This window comes from Cygnus olor, chromosome 15, assembly GCF_009769625.2.
Source record: "Cygnus olor isolate bCygOlo1 chromosome 15, bCygOlo1.pri.v2, whole genome shotgun sequence".
In the NCBI taxonomy this organism is placed as follows: Eukaryota; Metazoa; Chordata; class Aves; order Anseriformes; family Anatidae; genus Cygnus; species Cygnus olor.
In genome coordinates, this window is record NC_049183.1 from 9,734,134 (window position 1) to 9,756,959 (window position 22,826).

The following is a 22,826-nucleotide window of genomic DNA, read 5'->3' on the forward strand; positions in this document are numbered from 1 at the left end:
TTGAGTTATGTTACTTATTTCCATAAGCAATCAGCCCAGCAGTTTGTCATTGTGTCTTTAGGACTCCTTGACAGTAGCAACCTAGCTGTCAAATAGAAGTTGTGTTGGTCCTAAATAAAACACGTCACAGCTGAGAAGTTCAAATGTGCTTTTCAAATGATTCCACGCAGGGTTCTTTTCGACCTGCTTCTCCTCTGAGCAAACGTGGTTTCACCATCAGCACTAAGCATCTGTGTGTTACTAATGCATGCCCTAGTTAGCTGGGATGTAAAAGAAGAGATAAAATGTTTTAGAATATCCTTCTTTTCTCCATGGGCTGTTACTTTCACCCTTTGTTTCCTACAATCCTTTATACACTCACTGCTGGCAGATTTGATATTTAACTTGAGTAGCTAATAACTGACTTGAAAGGATGAAATAAAATAGACTTACACCTTCAGCAGAGGAGCTGTGCAGGTAGGAGGAAGGTGCTGGACATGCATTCTTAGCCAAGCATCCATCGCTGGGAAGCAGCTCTAATTTAGCTGCTCGTATATGAGTATTTGGTATCCGTGCAGCTTGCCCTCTGTCCTATCTTCGTTTTGACTCTGCACTGTTGGGGTCACCTTACAGTGCCTCTGACAGATTCCTTCCCTTTTTTATTTTTTAAATAAACTTCTAATGTAAATTCTATGCAAACCTGCAAACAGCAAAAGAAGACAGGTGTTTCACTGATTATTCAGATCATTGAACTTTTGTGTAAAGCATCCAAAAAACCAAAGGCATGTGTATTTGTTTCCTGAAAGAAGAACTTGCTATTGCATTTTATAGTCTAAAGGACTATTTGTTTTAATTAACACACAAAAAAAATTGTATTTTCATCATGCAGTAACTCATTAAGTGCTCAAGCCTCCTTTGCAGGTTTGGATACAATGGGATGTTTCATGTGCTTGATCTGCATGTTGATAACAGGGGTTTGCATGTAGATCAAAAGAACGATACAACTCTGCATTGTCAGAGCTCTGCCTCAGCATCCAGCAGATGCTTACTTGGAAGCCAATGCTTGGCTTATTTCCAAAGGCTTAATTCTAGCAAACAGCTCAAAACCAGCGTGCCACTTTTCCCATTGATATGTTTGTGCATGCAGACCTACCTTTGACCTCTCCCTGTTTGTTTTGTTGCAGTAAACACCTGAGATTTGCTCAGCTAATACAATAGCCCTGTACTTCTTGACAAAAACGCCTGTGGTTAACATCTGTGGGCTGAATTCTGCCATGAAATGAAGGGTGGTAGAAGTTAAACAATGGGTGTGACTACCACAAGATGAATGTTAGTGGGAAAGCGGTGTAACATCCACTTAGCATTCCAGAGATGTGAAATATAATTATGATTTAAATGCCAAGATGAGTAAGTAAGAGGACATGAAAGCTTCCCTTATCTTCCTTTCTGTCCCACTCAGAGTCATTTTGCACACCCACAAAACTAATACAAATAGCGTCACTTGATGAAATTGCACCTAACACATGACTTGTACCGTCACTTACGTTTCTGGCTGTGTGGGCTCTGTTTATACCAAGGAAAATAAATTCAATTTCTTTTACGATGTTCCATGTTGAAAATAATTTTGCTCTCTCAGTGGCATTACTCCATGTTTACACTCTGAGATCAGAGTCTGACCCATGCTTTGAATGTCATCCACTTTACTCTCATCCTTGCCCACGATAGTGAGGGCGTGGAGAGCTCCTTACACCTTCATTTATGTATCTCTGCAGGAATGGTTTATGAGCAGGTCTGTAATGTAGAAATTGTTGACTAAAATCACCTATGGGAGCAGCTGGTTGCTGAGTATACCTGGAAATCTGCTTAATGTGTTCTACATCATCTATCATATGCAGGAAGGAGAAGCAACCATGCAAAACTGCAGCCAGTATCTCGATGAGGGGCTGTGCAGCCCTGTATCCATTCCAACACTGAGAAATGAAAGAAAGGAAAAAATAAATAAAAGGTGGAGGAGCGGAAGCAACCCATGGGAAAAAAAAAAAAAAAAAAAGAATGCTGGTTCGAAACTTTTAGACAAAATCCAAAAGCAATAGGTGTGATTACAGCTCCGAGCTAAGGGCATGCATGGCCCTGAGCTGTGCCTCAGAAATTGTCTGATGCATAGGTCAGAGTTTAAACCTGTATTCTAAACTTATTTTCCCCTGAAATTATTCCTGTTATTTTTGCTTTATGGATTACATGAGAACCTAAGCTCAAATTCTCCAGTTCAGAACTCCCTTTTAGTAGCTGTCATCAGGGAACAAAGAGCATTAGCAGCAACGCCAGAGGTGACACCCTCGAATGAAAGCAGCGGGGTGAGGCCAGGAGGGGCTGGAGGTGAGGCCGTGATCTGGGACTCGGCTTGTGCCAGGTCAGCCCTCGTAACTGAGCTGTTCGTTCTCTGGAAAATAATGCACTCAGCAGAGGGAAGCGATGATTTTTCAGATACAAGTGCATGCATAGCTTTGTGTATGACTATTTATTTATTTGCCTGAAATGGAGCTGTAGAGTGGATAAAGCAAAGCATTCATTCCAAGGTGTTTGATGAGTTGGGACTACCTATCTTTATTGCAGATATGTTTCCTAAACATTTGCTAGAAATAATTTGTGCTGGGTAGGAAGGATCATTTTTATATGTGGGGAAAATATATGATTGGTTAAATGTTTTAAAATATGAATATAAAAATGTTCTGTCTTAAGAATCAGATAAAAATAGTTTTACGTCTATACTTCTTCAGATCCACAACAGAGTTCATGAAACAACTCTTTAGATCATGGCAATGCTTAAGACAAAAAGGGCTAGGAGTTAAAAGTTTAGCTTTCTTAGCAAAAAGAACTGTGAGCCAAATCTGGTCTTCAGGTTAACATCTGTAACTGAATTTAGTAAGGGAAATATCATGTGAATGTGTGAAGCGACAGGAGGGCTGTGCTGCAATATTACCCCAAGAGCGGCTGCAGCCCCTTGAGAACTGTATGGCTTGATTTAAAACGCTCTTGTGCTTTCCACAGTAACAGGAGTTCCCACAGACTGCAGGGAGATAAAATATCCACGTCGTCAATGTTTTTGCAGATTTCATGTACCACTAAGGCAGAGAGTGCTTCCTCCAGAAGACAGTTCAGGCTGAATTACCCTGTTCCAAACTTCGGAGGAGCGATTCCCAGCGCATAGGTCTGATTTCAGGGTAGCTTTAGCCACAGTAACCAGAGCTCCAGGTTGGCAAATGGATCCTGAGACCTTCAGATGTCCTCTCCTTGACACTTGTTCCTCATTGTACCCATACACTTACTCACTTCGCAGTCCTGCTGCATTTTACTTTTGGACAGTAAGGTACCTTTGATGATTCCTAAAGCAGAAGTCATGGATTCAGCAAATCTAATCCACGTGGAGTAGAATATGACTCTGGGGAAGAAGCAGTCTTGCTACTCCAGCAGTGCATTTGTCTCCAGGATGTTTCTGGTCTGGGATGAAGTCGTGGCACTAGTTCCATGACAAAGTACTCATTTACGCAGAATGAGAATAGGATTTCACTTTTGATTTCTGATAAAGATTCTCAGCACACCTGGAGGCTGATTCAGGGGGCTCAGCAGGCAGTTAGCGCTCTGAAAATCAAGACAATCAGGACTTTCCTAAATCTGCAGGTAGTCTGCCTCTCTTGCAGTGCTTAAATAACATTGCTTTCATCACCTTTTCATCACATCAAACTCCGTTTGAATCGTTACTACATACCGTAATGGTATCATGAACAAGCTTCTCGGCACCTGACACCAAAACTGGTTTCCAGCAATATTGTAGTGGTTTTATCACGTATTTTATTCACAGGTCTCAAGGCACTTTGCAAAGACAGGGTCAGCATTGTTACAATAGAAAAGGGGACGCTCGGTAAGAGTTTCGGTGACTTGCCCAATGTCTGTTGCAAAATAGCAAGGAAACAAAATCTGGCCATTCTGGAACCAGGACTCTGATTCAGCAAAGCACTACAGCAGGTGCTTAACTTTGAGCAGGAGCTCAAGCTGTTTGAATGGAGGCAGATTTAAGTATTAGTTTAAATGCTTTAATGGACCAAGTCTTCAGCTTTCATCAGCTCATTATTGCTTACAGCTATTTCAGTTCTTCTCATAAGACTCAGCAGATCTTTAGATGGTGGAAATATTTTTACACTAATTCAACTGTGTGAAAAACTAGGTTTGGTGGCCTTTTTAGCAACAAGTGTTCATGTATACATTTGGACTTTTGTGTTATTTTCTTTGTTTGTTTGTTCTTTAGATGACACCAGTTACTCGACAAGAAGTTCTTGGCCTTTACCGCAAGATATTCCGGATAGCCAAAAAATGGCAATCAGCATCAGGACAGGTAGAAGAAACTCTTAAAGAGAAAGATTACATTAAGAAAGAAGCCAAAACATTGTTCCGAAAAAACAAAGATGTAAGTGGGTGTCCTTATAGATTTGAATTTCTGAATGATTCTTTTTTTGTGCTTTGTACTCTCTTAGTGACTGGATGCTGAGGTATGAATTTAAGAATGATTTCCCCCAAATTTCCTTCACCAGAAATGCTGGTATAACATATTATAAGGTATATTTGAGTTATAGTTTATTATTTCAGGGGTGAAATTTAATAAGAAAACTCAAACCATTTCAGACCTTTAACTCCTATAGAAGGCTAAAAGGTCTAGAGCTATCATTAAAAAACTCTGAGAAAAAGAAGTTAATTCCAAAGATACTGCCCATGTAATTGAAGCACCTTTTGATCTTTTAGAAAGCTAGCAAAGTGTATCATTACCCATGCAAAGGCAAGCAGTGCTCAGTAGCATCTTATGCTTGTTTTTCTCATTTCAAAGCAGCAATTATTGGCACTTTTCATAAAAGTCTCATTTATTTTTTCTTAAGGACAACATTTCAAAATTCTTTCAAAAGGGACAAAACCGACTACATGGTAATCAGATGTCCTTTTTGTAATCCAAGGTCATAATACTCTTTTATATCCCATTTCAGTGTGGGACTAAATTCCACTGATGCAAAAATAAAAATTAAGTCCTAATTAACACCAAATTTCTGACTTCAAAGGGATTTTCTCAATGGAATGATAACAGAATGTAGCCCAAAGAGTCTCTTTTTCTCCTCTAGCTACCTTGCAGTGTGATGAATGGGTGAGTGTGCTTTTCCATGGATGTAATGGTAGTTTACACGTGTATTGTTTCTACAGATAAAATACCATGTTTGGGTAAAGCCCTCCTTTCATACCATACTGTCAGTTCTGACAGCCTCTAGGCCTTTAATGCCTAGAACTATTGAGTCATGGCAAATGGTAATGTTAATTTTATGGATGTGCAAAATAAAATCATTATATCCTTGGGACTGCCCAAAAGCAAGTCATGTGGCTGTGCCACATCATTTACACTTGAGTTTCCAACTGCTAGTTGTTGTACTTATACAAAAATATATATATATGTATTTTTTAACTCTGAATTATCTTAGGTAACAGATCCAAAGTTGATTAAGCAGTGCATAGAAGAATGTGAGGCAAGAATAGAAATTGGACTTCATTATAACATCCCCTACCCAAGACCTGTGAGTATAAATCTATTCACAAAGACTTCATCAGTACCCACTTAGTTCTCACTTGACAATAAAATCGTGAGTTCATACTAGTGTCAGCACACTGCATTTTTAGATAAGCTTGTATTTAAACACTGTGCTAAATCAGAACCAAATAAGCTAACTGTACATTGAAACATTCTCCATTTCTTTTCTCGCTTTAAGTTGGCTAATTTCTACTCAGGGAGTCAAAACCTAAATGTAGTTGTCTCAGTTAAACTCCCAGGGACTGAGAGTATTTAGACAGCCTTGACTGACCAATGACTCATAGAAAAAAAATGGTAACAGAATCAAATCCATTTAATCATCTTTCCACATAATTAAAAGAGAATAAAACAGACTCGAAATATTTCATTACATTACATCTCATAGATGTAATAATTTTCATAGCCTATGCTACTCATAACTGTTCTCCCTGACATCAGTCAGGTCTTATAAAAACACCTTCCTATCTTGCTGATTCTTTTCACCTGTTCCTAGAGAAAAACATGCCTTAGATTAGTGAAACTGCTGGAAGTTGTAACAGTATCTTCTATTGCACCATGCAATATAGGTTCCTCATTGTCCAGTCATTTCTGTCTGTATTACCTTAACGCTGTATCCCACAGAGACTTCCTTCCTACTCCTGTTAATTAGGTTGCATTTTCACATCTATAGTTTCATTATCAAGCTGGTCATGGTACAAATTAATCTATATCTTCATCGGATGCTTGCCTAGAATAGGCATTTTTAGCATCTCTTTCATATATGGCTCACTCTTTTGCTCCAGTATACAGAACAACAATGCACATCTGGCAAGCTGTGCTCCTAGAAACGGGCATCAAAACATAAGTTCTGCAGCAGCTTCTAAATCTTAAAGGATCAGTCCTACATCATCACTCTCACATAAACTGGATGATCGTTGTTTTTCAGATTCCAGAAATGTCTGTTGCTGGTTTAGTCAGTAATTTTACTACTATTTGCACCTAAACAGCTGTCTTAAAGGGTGATAGTTTCAGCAACAATAGCATCTGACTGGTAACACCTACATTTTTTCAGTTGCTTATAGGGGGATATAGCTGCATGACTCCTACTCCCAGTCTTAAAAGGTATAAAGACTTTGTCAATCAAAAGAAAAACCTGTCACCTATCGAGCCTTCTGCTTGTAGAATCAATGACATTGAGTGTGCATTTGAATATAATATATATAATTGTGACAATAAGAAGGCAGTCTTTCAATACATACAGCTTGGCGTTATTTTGTGGCTTGCTAGCTGGGTATGACTAAAGCTTTAAGAATTCTACTCAGAAATGTATAGGGTTTTCTGGGTCTTGCTGTTCTGGAGTATTGCCAGCGGTCATATTTCAACATCTCAAACTGCAGAACAGAGTTACTAAAGCTTAAAATATATAGGATTTTAATAAACACAACGTTTAAGGCTTCAAAGTCACGCTACTAATCACTCTTCAGAAAGTTCTCTGCCTAGAAATCTAAAAACCTGGTTTAAGACAGTGCAGTTACCCTCTCCAAAATGTGAGAAAAGTATTTAAAGCTCAAAGAAATCTAGTCTGTATATATACTTTTTTGTTTTGATTTTGTTGGTGGTGGTGGTTTGTGTTTTTTTTTTGGTAGTTTCTCCATTCGCACCTAACTGATGGGATTTTCTTTTCCAGATTCATCTGCCTCCTATGGGTCTTGCCCATAAACAAGGCCGTACATTTCGACAACAGGAAAAGTTGAGGAAGATTTCTAAGCCAATATACCTGAAATCCCATGATGAAATTTCATAACCCATCACTAAACTGTGATGTGTTTGGACTGTAATCCAGGTGATTTGTGTGCACAACTGTGAATGAAGCTGTTTTGGTCACTTGCTCCCACATTTCCTGAGGCCAGAAAGCTAACTGATGTAATGCATATGATGGATAAGGTTGGTCTAATACTATTCAACCATTGACTCATCAATAAAAGTAGCACTTTTCAAGGAGTTAGGTGTGATACGAAGATTACTTTGGCATCAGGACAAATTACAGCAGTTTTTCAAACTCTGTTAATCTGTAGCAGGGTTCTTTGGAGGTTTGAGGATTATATATGCTCAATTTTGAGTCAAGGCAGTGCCTTGTGTCAGCAAAAAGCAAGAAAGTCCAGGAGAATAAGGCAGGTCACAGTGCCTCAAGAGCTTATGAATTCACGTGGGAATGTGGTGACTGCCACATGCAGCTGCTCTCCTTCCTCTCCTGTCCCTGCTGTGCCTGTTGTCCCTGGAGAAATGTGCTGGTTTCATTGTGCCCTTATGGTGAAGTATATTTTCTAAAGGGACAGGAGCAAAGAGACAGCAGAAATGCCACCGTTTGTTTTTTTCCTTTTTGCAAACTGCACAGGAATGGTGTGTAGCCTCTGTGTCAGCTTCACCTTCCTCTGGAGAGGGCATGGAGATGAAATGCAAAGTTTGGAATCCCATTACACAACTAAGAGCAAAACATTCCAGTGTTGGATTCCTCCTGTTCTCATGTATGAACTGACTGAAAACTTTCCCTTCAGGGTATCACTGCAGAAACAAACTTAAGGTAATTAATCTTCACTGTGCATTTTTACATGCTTAGTCTTTCAACAAAATCAGCACTCTGGCTTTCTCAACAATTATGTTAGCGTTAGGTTTTTTACTGATGACATACGGAACAGAATGACAGTTCTTCCCCCAAGAATGTACTTTCAAGAGTGGAAAAAAAAAAGGCAGATGAGAAAGTACAAGGAAACAATGAGAAGAGCTAGTCAGCATGACAGGTACTGGCTAGCCCAATTTTTGACTACCTTTTATGGCTCCAGTCCACAAAGGTATCTATTCCCATATAATTATTTCCTTGGAATGCCTTATGTGGGAAGTACCTTGCACTGAACATGTAGAATGCCATTGTTTTGCCTGTCAGTGGGAGCTTTGCAAATTTATTGATGCCAAGAAAACACAAAATAAAACTCCTTTAACCTAGGAAGAGAGGGGTGAAAGACAGAGACAGTAAAAATAACATGATTATGTGCTGCTTAGTCCTTCACTGAAACAAGCTCCCGAACAATCTTTTCCTGTCCTTAGTTATGATACACCAATGTGGAGATATGTCAGCTGAGCCAAAGCAAACCTTGTAGAGACAAGGATTTTGAATGGAAGCTTAGGCTTATTCTTTGTCATGAAACTATGACTTCAATATTTTTAATTTTTAAAATTCATGTGGCTAATGAAGATGCTGATGCTGTGACTCATCAGGCAAATAAAGAGTCATGTAAATAAGCAATCTAAATTTACTGTCTGTGTTACAGTCACAACTCTTTCCTGAGTGAGCATCCATCCCTAAAATTACAGACACTTTACACCAAATTGAAATAACAGTATGAATTTAAGTTTATTTCTGAAGGGAAATATAAATATTCAATTTTTAAAAAGGCTCAAGTAGCCTAAAGAAACTCAGATGAGTATCCAACTTGTTTAACTGAAAATACAGTAAGTTGAACTTCTGTAACAGCATCACATTATTTGAGATGCTTTTAAATGCTAAACAGCCTATTAATTTTCCAAAGTAAGTGTTTGAGAAATGATTAACTGCTGACTGATCCTCATCACTTTCCAGCACCAGGAGGCAAAGACTGAAATTCGTTAAAACCTCAGGCTGTTCAGCTGAAGGAAGGACTACATCAACTCTATTGTCAAGGCTGGAGAGCAAAGCCATTCTTTCACAGCTCAAGCTAAACATTGTATGAGTCAAGAGAACCAGTCTCAAACAAGAATCCTTTGTTTTTGAGGTCAAAGGTCGGCAGATGTCTCAAGTGGTACTCCTTTAAATTCCAAAGACCACGTAACTTCTGTCAAGAAGTATTCCTACACATTAATTTTAATTGCAAAAAGATGCTGCACTAAAATGCCTCTGAGTTCTTAAGAGTTTGTCATGCACTGAATTCAGTCAGTGTACACTCCGTCCTGTACTTCCTTAGCTTCTCTTACTCTCCTTCCAGTAAATACTGTCACTTTCCAATTTATCATGCTAGTCAGGAGATGCTTTAGAATAATAACCTGTCAGATTAATTGGATATTCTTTAGAAATAAAACCTGAGTCAGCTTCCTGAACTCTCCTGCAAGCTAACTAGTAGACAATGCATGGGTGATTTGTTGACAGGGCATGTGGCCTTGAATATCCAAATAATATCTCTTCCCTGGAAATTCTCTCCCTAACTCCATCATTAGAAAGGTTACAACATATGAAGCCAAGCACTTATAAACCCAAGCTTAACACTAACATTTGCAATGATCATTTAAGCAGATGTCAGACTTGGCACCTGAATGTGCCCACTCAATATTTTCTAGGGGTGAAGAAATTCTGATTAAGTTGTCACAGTGACCCAATCTATTCCAAGGGAAGTATCACAAAACAGAGTTTAAGAATGAATCAGTCATCTGATACATCTTCCTAGTAATGCAAGTTTGCTCCTGTAATCCCATTTAGATCTGGAGAAAATAAGGCAACCTCACTCTTCTGGGGCCCTACTACATATCTGTCAGAACTGATATCAGTAATATCCATCTTTTATCCACAAACAGGACAGTCACTTATTCGATCATACCTATGAATTCAATTTCAAGCATACTAATTACAGGAGAGACCTGCACCTTTCCCTATTTTTTTCTAATTAGCCAAACATTCTAGCTTACAGGAACCTGTCAGTAGAAGAATTTGGGGCCTTTATATTGTCTTTTTGCTTTCTCATTGTATAATTTTCTTTTATAAGCCCAACAGTGTTAAAATCAGATGTAACCCTTTCTATTTCTGACGCAGCTTTTGTACAGATAAGGTGTAAGAAAAGTTTGCATTTCCTGAGAAAATGTACTAACCCCACCTGTCTTATAGCATCCCCAGCTGAAAGTCTATCTGCTGTTTTTAAGGAACAGATCTCTCTTGTTCTGTAATGCCTGTATACTGCATTTTTTTTCCATCTGCTTTGAGTTATTAGTAAGGCTTAGAATTTATGATTTGTAATAATTACAGGTTGGTTTTGTGTGTGTGTGTGTGTGGTTTGTTTAATAAGAGTTTCTAATTGAGAAAGGGAAATAGTAAGCCTGTAGAGTCAAGAATTCTAGTACTACTTCTACAAGGAATTTAATCTGTCCATTTTTTTTCCCTTTTTATAATGAAATTAAAGTTGGTCCAACTAACAGTTGGGTTGCCTTTTTTTTTTTTTTTAATGCATCTCAGCCAAGAAAGGTTGTGAAGTCTAATGTCTGGACAGTGTATCATTCTTCAGGAAGGCCTAGGCAGTGCTCAACAAAAAGTTAGGAAGTTCCTTTTCAAGAATCAAAAGAATCACAGAAAAAACTCTCTAACACAGAGTAAATTCCACTGCTTTCTCTCTAATAGTACGGGCAGCCCAGGAAATCACATACCTCTTCAAGACTTCAGTATTCATCAGCTAAAGCAATTCAGCTGTACCTGATCACTGGCAAAGGGGGACATAGCAAATGACAGATAAATGAACCCTCTCTTAAGGACTTCTCTCTTATCTAGATATTTTGGTCACATCTACAAAAGCTTGAATTACATCTTTAAATATGTTCTAAGAGATGCCTTAATCTCAAATCTAAACATTAACACACAAAAACCTTTAGAATATCAATACGGCCTTTGTACACAATGTAGTAGCAAAGCCACTGTATATTCACAAGACTCATAGCTGTGTTATTTAATTAACTATCAGCTAGTGTTTGTTCACAAAAAGACAGTAAAAAGAAACCCACACAACAGACTCCATATTTTTCAATGGTTCAAAAGTAATTGATCTCAAAAAAAATGTAATTCAGCTAGCATATACTAGTGAATCTGGCTTTTAATTTATAATGGCTTAATTTAGAGGACTGTTTGCAAAACTAGCATTATCCAAAGAAGGAGAGAGAAACTCAATCCTAAAATTTTAACCTCTCTCACACTAAGTGATCAGAGTCAGTTACATGCATGAGCTCAAATGTAAAAAGAAAGCTCCTTTCAAGAGCAGTGACTGAACTGACCGATCCACAGGGAGAGATCTACAGCCAGGTCCAGCCTCCTTGGACTGTGTGCAAACAGGCTGGTGACTGATTTGTTATCTCTGATGTCACAGTGACCTAACCAGTGATCTGATACTCACAACAATTAGATGCAGCCATTCAAAAATATCATAATTACCACTTTGTTTAAATATGTACTAAATTTCAGTTAGTTTTAATGATATGAAAAGTAGAAACTGTCCATGTTACTTTTATGAAAACAAAAGATTATGTTTTTAAAGGAGAAATTTTAATTAACATTAATTTACTTACAGATCTTCTGAAATATAGTTCTCTTCTCAAAAAATGTCAATGTGGGTGACCATGTTGTAACATTCATACACAACAAGTTTTATCTTTGCTGTAGGTGTCAAACATAATTTCATCTGAATCGTTACAGGTAGTTTCTCCCTATCAGTAAGTTGAAAGACCTGTATACCTCTGTTCCCTTTATTAAAACAAATATCCATTAAGTGTTCTTGCTGATATCTTTGCTCTAGTTACCATGTAGCAATCATGATGCACTGAATGCCTGCATACTGTACTACTTATGAGGCATCAAATAGGGTACATAAAGATACTGCTACTAATTACCTATGGATATCATTATGTAGAGCACTGCACAACATACCTGTAATACTACTTACTACTTCTTGCTTACCTGTATGTTGCCATTCTTAAAGGTTGCTATTTAATGAATAGCTACATAAAACAAACCAGTGGTTAATAAAACAATAACGAACACTTTTCTCCTGTAACAGCTAAGCATGACAGAACAGATAAGTTCCTAGTAGCATCACTGTAGCAGGATACTGGGAACTGCTGAATTAAAGCTACATCTCTGACTTTGTGAGGCTTCAAGCAAGTCATTAAAATGCTGCAATTTGGGCAATGAAAAAAAAAAAAAAACAAGACCTGAAATTAGAGGATGTTTATGCGTTTGTTTTGTTTTGTTTTTAAATGCTTGCCTTGATCTTTGTGTTTCCCTTGTACTGTGTGTACAAAAAGTCTAATGATCCATCTTTAGTACCATCTTGGCATGCTGTGGGGATTAGTTAATGACTGCATAGCGCTTTGAAGATGTTCAGGCTATTTTATTTTTAATTAATGTTTGCAAGCTACCTTGAGCTTCTCTGATGAAAGGCTTAAGTACAAAATATCAGGTGGTTTATTAGTCTCACATGCAAGAGGGCCAGACAAAGAAGTGAACTGAGACTATGGGAGAAAGGAAACATAGCTGCATTTATCAGGCACCTGGGATATGTATGTAAGTAATACTGAAATTAAAAAGTTAAAAAATTATGAGACAAGTATACTGCTCTGAGAAATGGCAGGTTCCCAATGCATGTGGTACATAGAATTCTTCCATGGAAATTCTGAGGCACGTGTTCCAGGAGTGCCAGGTATTATAGTTTTATAATACAGCTCTGGCAGTTAATTCTAGTGGAGGATTAGTTTTACATGTTGAGAGCAGTCTATGCTTGTGCCCTCCCTCTTTGCTCTATATATTCCTGGGACACAGAAGTTGTAGGCAAATCCAGAGAGTCCCATTTGCAAGAGCTCTGGATTAGATTCCCATTAAAATTAGCAGCAAAACTCTTTGGGCCCAATTTCATTGGGGGGAAAAAGGCGCTATGACAACAGCAAGCTGATAATATTAGAATTTCACAAGATTTGCAATAATGTGGATGGCACACAGCTTGATGGGAGTTCTGTTTATTCTGATGTATTGCAAGACAAAGCACAGGCCTTTGAAATAAGTATCTGTTTCCAGTGTTCTATTTTCACTCACTTCTGTCTAGTGGCTGAGAATGGCTAAAAAAAAAACAAAGGAAATTGGGAGCTGCTTTAAAGACAGCAGAAGGTAGTGACGTTAAAAAAAAAAAAAAAAAAAGGCAGCCATTGGGGAGTGAAGTGTATCTTTTAATTACAAAATATGAGTGTTTTGACTTGCATACTCTCAGTCATCTAACTGGCATAGTGCTGCCACACCTCGATTTATCCAGTGTTTCTGGGGCTTGTCTGAAGGGAGTTCAATTGAGAGAACATAGTTGGTTGAGTGGCCAGTAGTGGATAAGACACCTCTTCTTGCACTTGTCTTGTATACAGGGCATGAATAGATATTCATATGACGAAATCTGGAACTTTCTCCAGGTTTCAGCCAAATTATGGGTAAGGAATCATAAAGGATTTTTGGAAGTGATTCTCCAATCACCAAGGAGTCTCTATCCCATCGTGCACCTTCCAAAAAAAGGCCTTTTACATAAGCTCCATCTTCCGGCATTTTTTCCATTGTGTGCTCCTCTTTCATCACCTGGAATGATGAAACCATTTGCTTTATTTTATTTTTATCTGGAGTATATTAAATCGTGTAAGTGATAATCCGAAATTACTCATTTAAATACAATTTCTTTTCATTTTAAAACTCTATTCCCTGCTGCTTCAGAACGTGTTTCAAGCTGTTCAAGAAAAACAGAATTCCTCTGCATTTTCTTACCTCAAATTCAAATCCAATATGGTCAATTGGTATGGTGTATTTTCTGGCATAGTTTTGTAAAACACCAGTCAAAAAAGACTGCGTGAAGTAGAATCCTGATAGCCAAAAGACTGTGGGTGGCCCATTGATGACCCAGTCCTGAATATGGAGAGAAAAAAAAAACAGAATTAAAGATACATTTTGTGGCTTCACTGTGCAAATTCACCATAAAGTGTTGTTTTCTTCTGAGATAGAGTTGAACAGCACAATAAGATCTGGGCCTTGATCGGACCCTCTGGATACTACCGTTAGGTATATATTTATATATTATAAATGTATATTATATATATATATATATTTATATATTAGGTATATATATATTATAAATTATATATATGTGTGTGTACATATACATATACACATGTATATATATATATATATATATACACAAATGCACATTATATATATACACACATATATATAAAATGTTGCCCCTAAATATATATACGAATTACCAAAGTCAGTTATTTTAGATGGTAACAAAAATAATTACTCATACAACAACTGGAACTCAGCACTACTGAACGAAATTTCAAAAAGTAGCATAACCATATTATGGTTATAAATAATGTAAGTCTTCACTGAGAGGGTTGTCGCACACTGGAACAGGCTTCCCAGGGAAGTAGTCACTGCACCAAGCCTGTTGGAGCTTAAGAAGCGTTTGTACTGTGCACTTAGTCACGTGGTCTAAATTTTTTGGTAGACCTGTGTGGTGCCACGAGTTGGACTCAATGATCCTTATGGGTCCCTTCCAACTCGGGATATTCTATGATTCTATAAGTCTAGATGCTAATCAGCAATAAGCAAACAAGCAAATAAGGAATACTTTTATCAATATACCCTCTCTTACAGTCTTGTAAACCCAGATTTCCTAACATGAAAAAAGGTTGGATTTTCTCACATAGTATCTTTAACTATCACTATGAAGGCAATCTATCACTACAGCCAACAAATAAGAATCTTGTAGTGGATATCATTCCTGTACAAAGATGCCAGACAAGGAGATCTTGGACTAGTATCTTTGCTGGAAATCACAAAGGCAGTAAGGCAAGGACAGAATGTTCCCACACCAGTCTAAGCCATTAGGAGCCATGTTAAGTTAAAAAAAAACTGATATAGTACTGTAACTCAGCAAACATGAAACTCTGCTGCTCATATAAGACTTCCAGATGCTTCTTTTTAGGTTTCTCCTCATGTGATTTGCATGGGATTCCATTACATCTCAGTATCTCAGCAATTTAAGGTACATCTGAAACTTTAAGCAATTTAACGAGTACGCTAAGAATGTGAGGGAAATAATGGAAGGCTGAGTAAAGAATCAATTAGCTTGTTCAAAAGGTATGTGGAAGTTGTGTCACTGTTTACTTAACTTCAAAGAAATTTACAGTCACATACATAAAATCTAATAGTGCCTCTTATACACCATAGGTTTGTTTCTAAAGCATTTTTACTCCTAGCTCAGTGTTCTTTGAGCAGAGAAGTCATTATGACATCAATGCAAAATAAAATGCATCTTGTAGAAGTAGAAAAATTGAAACTACTAAATGCTGCGCTGGACTAGCACCAAAGAATATATTCCTGGACTCGCCCTGCAGAACAGTGGCCCAGCAAATTCCAATGCTATTAATGCAGTGTGTATTTGGTCATGCGTGTGTACAAATAGTTCACAATCTGGAGCTACTGGGGGTACTGTTGAGTGAGGACAGTACTGATACAAATTTTATCCATTCAGCTTTCAACTACCCAGTCTTTAGACCTGTCAGTCTCAGTTTAGCATACCTGGAAGAAGTTCAAACGACAGAGCAAATCAGACACATAGCTGCCCAGCAGCTTCAGTGATGGATAGGATTTGACAGCCCACATTGATGGCACTTTTCCCATTAGCATGCTGTTGAAAACATCTTCAAGTTCAGATGACATCAACACTTGCCCTTTGATGGCTTTGCCTAAATTAACAAGGCTGCTCCGAACAACTTCAGTAAGCCTTCAGATAAAAAAGAAATTGCCACCTCATTATTTACATATACTTTTATCTGGCTATAGACCTCCAACTCCAACTTGAAGGAAGGGCTGATCAAAGCTCGGGAATGTCCTGTCAGAAAATCTTTATCCCACATGTAGTAATCAAAACTCTTATTTAACTTGGAAAAAGCAAACAAACACACACACATACAGAAAAGAAAGATAGGGAAAATTCCTGTTCTAGACAAGAGAAATCAAATGACAAGAGTTTTAAGATTCTGACAGTAGATAATGTAGTGTGTTATGAATATAAGGGAATGGATATCACTTTAAAAGAATAATGTAGGCTGCCCCATCTCAACAAAACAAATTCAAATCTGATTTAAGTTCACACTCCAAGAAAGTAGGTTCTGTTTCTATATTCAGGTACTCAGCTGCAGCTTTCAGGTTTTTCTAATAAGGTTCATCCAAAGCATAATCTATCATCGTAAGAAACATGTATTGTGAAAGGCTTTTAACTGTTTAAAGCTTGTCAGCAGCTAGCACTGACAAACAAGCATTTTTCAGTCTTAGTAATGCTACACAAAACATTGAACCATACCTGTTAAATCGGATCAGTTCTTGCCTAAGAACTGTATTCATGGACTCTTCATAAAGTACTGGGTATATCTTCATAACCTCTTTAACATCAAAGTCGCTTGGTAATTTGGTTAGGATGTCCTGTGCCAAATCTTCAACAGTTTTCTGAAATCACAAACTTGCTGTGAATTAGGACTTTTCATTTTTCCTATTTCTATTCAAGAAATTCCTCAAAACAGTACGGACTTTATGTTTTTGCTGTATAACCACATAGGTATTTTAGTCCATTTTCCTAATGCTTACATGATCATACTCTCTTTGTTCATCATCCTGTTTGTCTCTGCATGTGCCTGCTTGCTCCTTTTCTCTTCTCAATAATTTTACATTTGTTAACAATTGGAGTTTAATTTGCAAAAAGGTTTTAGGCAAATTCTGAGGAAACAGGCAGCAGGACAGATGAGCATAATCCTACTGTTGCCACAATGAAGGAAAAGACAAAGTATGCAGCATGGAAATAATGAAAATGTGAACATCCCAGCCACAAGAGAAGCTTAATTTTCAGTATATCAGACATCAGAGAATACAATCACTATACACCCTCACAAGAAATGAGGCTCCATCAATTCAATTTTTCTAGAATGCATGTGTGTATAAAATACAGGATATCAATTCTGAGGGGGGCATGAAAGGCCATTTACCTATCTCAAAGGGGCATGGAGAGGGCCCAAGTAACCTGAGCCACTAGGACAAGATGAAGAAAAAGAAGTTCCCAGCACCTTCACAAACAGGTCCCATGGAGGTGTAGACAACAGTGAGGTCTGGGTTCACACAGTTCCGTTATGCCAGATTGGCCTGTCTTTGTGCCACACAAGTCATACACAGAGATTTAATTCTGGGACTGTATAAACTGAAGCAGCCAAGTGAAAGCAGAAGATCATACCTCAAAAACTGAGCATTCGATGAGCAGTAAAGTAGAGTGGAAGTGCCATTATAGCACAAACTTCACCAGGAAGAAGACTTTCACCTCTAGCTATTGCTATATTGCTTGCCTGACAGTTGACTAGCTTGATATTATTTCCTAGCACTCTGGAGTCCATCCCCTGATGATGATAGGGACAGTCATGCAACCAATAATGGTTGATGTCAGGCCAGTACATGAACCTCTAACATCCAAATTTGCAGACCGAAATTGAATGTCATACTGTAGAAGTGCCTAGAGAGGGATTTGATTTGAGGTTCTCTAGGAGCTGTGCTTGTTAACTGTGCTCTAACTACAATTCATGACTGAAGTGAAGCACTTCAAGTGCTGTTATAAAACACGGTATATGGCAGAAACTTTCTTATTCAAATTACATGTTCTATTTAACTAGGTGGGGTTGTGTGGTATTTTAATACCTAGATATACCTATTTGAATACAAAGTCTTTACTGTATCTTCCATCTTTTAAGGTTCTTCTAGTTCAAATCCATTTACTTCTCTACGCATCTACTCCCTCTTCTCTACACATCTACACAACATTCATGTGATGAGAGGTGTTGGATTATTCTGAGAACCAGGGCATGAGAGGAAAGGGCACTTTTCCAGGCTGCAGGTTGATCTTTCTTTCCCAGTTACCTGAGGGGACTTGCCACCTCCCCCTGCTTCTCTAGGCAAGGTCAGGAGCACTCCACTGAAAAGCTGATTAGTCTCCTGGTTATCCTTGGTGATGTCTGCATTTTCATGAAGCCCAAACACTTCAGGGTGTGTTGTAATTGGTAAGTTTCTTAGGTATTCAATGTAAGACTGTAAAAGAAACAATTAAATAACAGAAATCATGCAATAATATATTCATAATTGATCAGTAATTCCAACTTTGTTAGGACATTCCCATTTAGAACCACACATGTAAATTCCCAGTTAAATCATCCAGGAATTGACATCCAGGCTGCACAGATAAATATAAATATATATATATATATAAAAGTTTTGAATGGCTCAAAGACTCACTGAGAAATTGGCCTTACTACCCTTGTATAAGGAGCAAGAGAAAGCATGGAAAAGAAATGTACATAAAAGAACATGCAAGGAATGTTTAACGCTTACAACTGCAGACTAAATAAGTGTGCTCAAATCACACCTATTTGTGATATCTGTGTAGCTGGTAGAAGGGAAAAAGGGGACAAAATACCTGCCATTCTACCTTCTCACCCTGATCATTGCTATTCAGGCAAAAGTGGTTGCAAGAGAGTACTGAACTACCCTGTAAATTCCTTAAGCCTGACTCCTGTTGGTTTTCCAGAACTGTACTGGAAACCTGCACAGAGGTTGCTCTCTGCATCAACATGCATCAGAATATTGGAAGATACTGTACATTGTTACATCTCTGTTGGTGTGTGTTAGATATTAAGTACCAGATTCATATTTCATACTTAAATTGTATAGTGTGGCATGGCCTTGTGATCTCGTGTTTTGTTGTTGTTGTCGTTGTTTTTTCTATTTGTTGTGTTTAGCATATAAAAGTGCAGTGTAGATAAACTTTTTCACAACAATTCAGGGAGAATTTATATCTTCTATCTCCTCACCTCATATGGACCATGTGGTGGTATGTAGTAGTCATCTCCAGGTGCAAGCATATACTTGTCCTGCTCTATATCCTTGCTATAGAATACAGAAAGAAGGGACAGGAGAAGCCGCCTGTCTTTATCATCTGTTACTCTTCCCCCGTAGTTACATTCCCCTGCGAAAGGACAGAGAAAACCAGGATGAAAAGATTAAAGTTAATGAACAAATAAAAAGTGTTTTACATTAATGTATTGCTCTAGTAAGCTGAAATCCTGGAGCTCCAGATCTTCAAAAAATTTTAGGCACTGCAATTCCAATGATTCAATGGAAATTAGGCACTGTAACACCTTTGGGACTGTGAGCCCAATCTGTGCGTCCTGATGGTGAAAGATAAGGAACACTCTGAGATGGTCTGAGAAACTGCTACTCATGCCACAATGAATAATGGCATGTTTCAAATTACAGCTGTTTTGCTTGCAATTCTCATTGGTAAGAATTTTTAGAACTGTCAGAATCTGAACAGTGAGAGATAGCTGATCCTTGTCTTGTTCCTTTCACACAAACTCAAAGCTGATTATGTATGCATACAGTAGAAAACAAGGGATCACAAATATACAGAAGGGGTTGGAACAAGAAATGGGGAAGTAGTGAGTGAAGGTTTTCACAGATATAAAGTACAGGAAATAGCTAAAAGCTCACAGTTATTACTCTAATCCTGCGTCCCTACATTGTTTCTTCATAAAGCTAATTATAATAATAGCAAAAATCAGGAATCATATTTATAGAGTTGACAAGGGAGATGTCAACAAGCAGCTGTCTTTCTGGAGAAAGAGAACTGCCACAGCAACTAAGTTGTTTACACAGGTCAACAGCTACTGCTTTAAACTGATGAGGATAATCACATCCTATAGCAAATCACCAATGCTTACTGTGTCAGGATCTGACATATTGATCAGCTAAGGTGAAGCAGAGGCCACTGATGTTTTTTTTAACATATATGAAACAAAGACAAGGAGGTTTGCTGGACCATTAGTAAGTCTTCTAGCTATATATAAGCCAAGACAGCAATCAAATCTGAGGGTTTGGGATCCAACTTGTCGTTATGTGGAAGACCAAGAAAGTAAACTTGAATGGAATCTACTACATTTGTCAAGCACTCAGTGTATCGCTGGACCAACTGAAAGTGCCTAGCAAACTCAATATATGTTAGAGGGTGCAACACCTATACCTGTTAGATACGTCAGAGCTTCGAAAGGGATCTCTTCATATTCATTCAGAAACATCTGGATCTGTCGCATACTGATTCTAAGGTCAGATTCGTTGAACTCGTACGGAATATTCCAACCTGTTCAATTCAGGAAAGACGTACAGAGTAAATGGTGCACTGTGCTGATAACCATGCTCAGGAAATGATGGTATTGGTATTACACTAACACTACAGAGCTGAAGATCACAGCTGCCAGATAACACCAAGATGAAGCCCTGGCATTTACCAGGCTGTTTATTGTACAACTGAGAAATATGACTCCACAACAGTATTGTATCCTAAGGCATTATAACCATCAGTCTATGCAATTAAAACATCAGCATAGATATTTGGCATCGCTCACTCCTGAAACACTGTGTTTTACCTGAAGTAGAGCACAGACCTACTCGGTACTTTCAGCTAATCTTTTGCTATCTGGAGATAAACTTACTGATATATAACTTATCTTTTCGGTTGTGTTATTAACAACACATAGCAGCCACAAAACTTTGATTTTATACCAAGTAAACATATGCACTAGCTTTGCTAAAAAAAGTACACACAAAGGCACTACTGAAGATGATATGTCTTTAAAGATGAAAATTTAAAATAGAACTGGATTTGATAAATTACTGTAGTTAGTGATCATCACAGTATTAAATTAATTTAGTAAGCTATAATTTAATGCAAATACTGTATGATATATTTCCTTGGAAAACTGATGCTTTCTAATCCTCTCTCCCAAGGGTATCACTTTTAGTAGCTCCAAGAGTAGCTTTGCCTGAACAAGAATCCCTGTAAAATAGCAGCTTTTGAACTTCATTATGTTCTTCACAATACAGATTGCGCTCCTGCAATGCTGCTAACAACAACATTGCTTTTTACAGAGGGTTTCCAATAATACATTTCAAAACTACTGATCTTTTTGAAACAATATGCAAAATAATCTAAACCTTACCCAATGGGCCAAAGTTTCTCCTTTCCTGCACAATAGCATGAAAAAAACACAGACCAAACAACATTTTTTGCCATATTTCTGGCTTTTGGCAACTGCTAAAGAATGCAGGGTCAGAGATGGGGTCATTAAGGTATGATCGAAGAAGATTCGCTCTAACCCCTTTCGGCGGTTCATTTGTCATTTTGATGCCATTCTGGAGGATACTAACAGGAAACTTTTCTGATGGATAACTGGTTAACCACAATCTGCAAAGAATTTTAAAAAAGCTTATTATCAAAAAATCATTGATATTGACAAGTCCTCAGTATTGATCTGCAGAAGACTAAGTTTGTTGTGTTTTTTTGTTTGTTTGTTTGTTTTACTTCTTTAACTATGATGATAACATCTAAATTTGTTCTAAAATGCAAGCATAAAGGAGATTATATTAAACAGGTAGAAAAGATGACATTCTGATTAGGTATCTTTATTTTATTATTATACATTAATATGAATCTTATAAGTAGTTATTCATAAAAATTAAATTTCATTTGTTTTTACTAGTGTGTTCAGCAAACAAGAAATACATAAAAAGAGCAAAATATTAAAACTCCTACCTGAATTTGTCATTGGTATTCTCTGGCACTATAACTTCCTCACAGATTTTTTCCAAAGCAGGCATCCAGCTGGTTGCAAGATGGCAGTTCTGTAACACTACCCAGGTTCCATCAGTAATAGCCTGAGAAATCATTTTTGCTGCTATTGGGCCCTGTCCCTGTCCAAGTGAAATAGTCTGAATGCTTGTACCTCCCATGCCAACATCATCAGCAAATTTTAGCAAACCTATGATGGCAAGTTTCACAAGTGCAAAGAAAGACAAAATCTGTTAGAAAGTAGATCCATATTACATTCATCATTTTCAAAACGGAAAAAGTAATTGAAGGTGTAAAAGTCAATAGATATTTTACTTAAATGAAAAAACAAAACAAAACAAACAACACCTCAACAACCTACAAGTAGTATCGAACGCTGTATCAGTCCTGTGTTTTTGAGGCACATGCTAAAATTTAGATGTACAAAGTAATAATAAAACACAACAAAATAATAATAAAAAATAGCCCTGTTAAATGCCTGCCCTTTTCTTCAGCCCTGAGTGCTCAGTTCCAGCCTGTGCTACTCCTGTCTACTCTCTCTGTTTCTTTTATAGGATTGAGCTTGAACCAAATCATTAGATCTTCAATACTTACAGGGGGCTTATAGAAAAGATGGAGAGCAACTATTTGCTTGGGCAGACAATGACAGGACAAGGAAGAATGGTTTTAAACTAAAAGAGGCGAGATTTAGATTAGAGGTTAAGAAGAAATTCTTCACTCAG

General features: G+C 37.7%; 2 protein-coding genes across 7 annotated transcripts in view; one reads left to right on the forward strand and one right to left on the reverse strand.

Moving 5' to 3' along the window:
• LYRM1 (LYR motif containing 1) overlaps positions 1-7,579 on the forward strand; it is a 10,562-nt gene extending 2,983 nt beyond the window's left edge. For all 3 annotated transcript variants that reach the window (XM_040575158.1, XM_040575157.1, XM_040575156.1), the window contains exons 2-4: positions 4,283-4,441; positions 5,493-5,585; positions 7,266-7,579. In XM_040575158.1, coding sequence (XP_040431092.1) covers positions 4,283-4,441; positions 5,493-5,585; positions 7,266-7,382 — 369 coding nt within the window. In that variant the 3' untranslated portion in view covers positions 7,383-7,579. The remainder of the gene's footprint in view (positions 1-4,282; positions 4,442-5,492; positions 5,586-7,265) is intronic.
• Positions 7,580-10,756: 3,177 nt separating this feature from the next.
• DNAH3 (dynein axonemal heavy chain 3) overlaps positions 10,757-22,826 on the reverse strand; it is a 67,399-nt gene continuing 55,329 nt past the window's right edge. For 3 of the 4 annotated variants that reach the window (XM_040575129.1, XM_040575127.1, XM_040575128.1), the window contains 9 exons: positions 22,069-22,294; positions 21,476-21,720; positions 20,500-20,616; positions 19,292-19,446; positions 18,345-18,512; positions 16,753-16,895; positions 15,969-16,173; positions 14,151-14,288; positions 10,757-13,967 (listed from right to left, as the gene is read on the reverse strand). In XM_040575129.1, coding sequence (XP_040431063.1) covers positions 13,614-13,967; positions 14,151-14,288; positions 15,969-16,173; positions 16,753-16,895; positions 18,345-18,512; positions 19,292-19,446; positions 20,500-20,616; positions 21,476-21,720; positions 22,069-22,294 — 1,751 coding nt within the window. In that variant the 3' untranslated portion in view covers positions 10,757-13,613. Of the gene's footprint in view, positions 13,968-14,150; positions 14,289-15,968; positions 16,174-16,752; positions 16,896-18,344; positions 18,513-19,291; positions 19,447-20,499; positions 20,617-21,475; positions 21,721-22,068; positions 22,295-22,826 lie in introns of those variants that run through there. The other variant, XM_040575131.1, reaches the window with a different exon arrangement.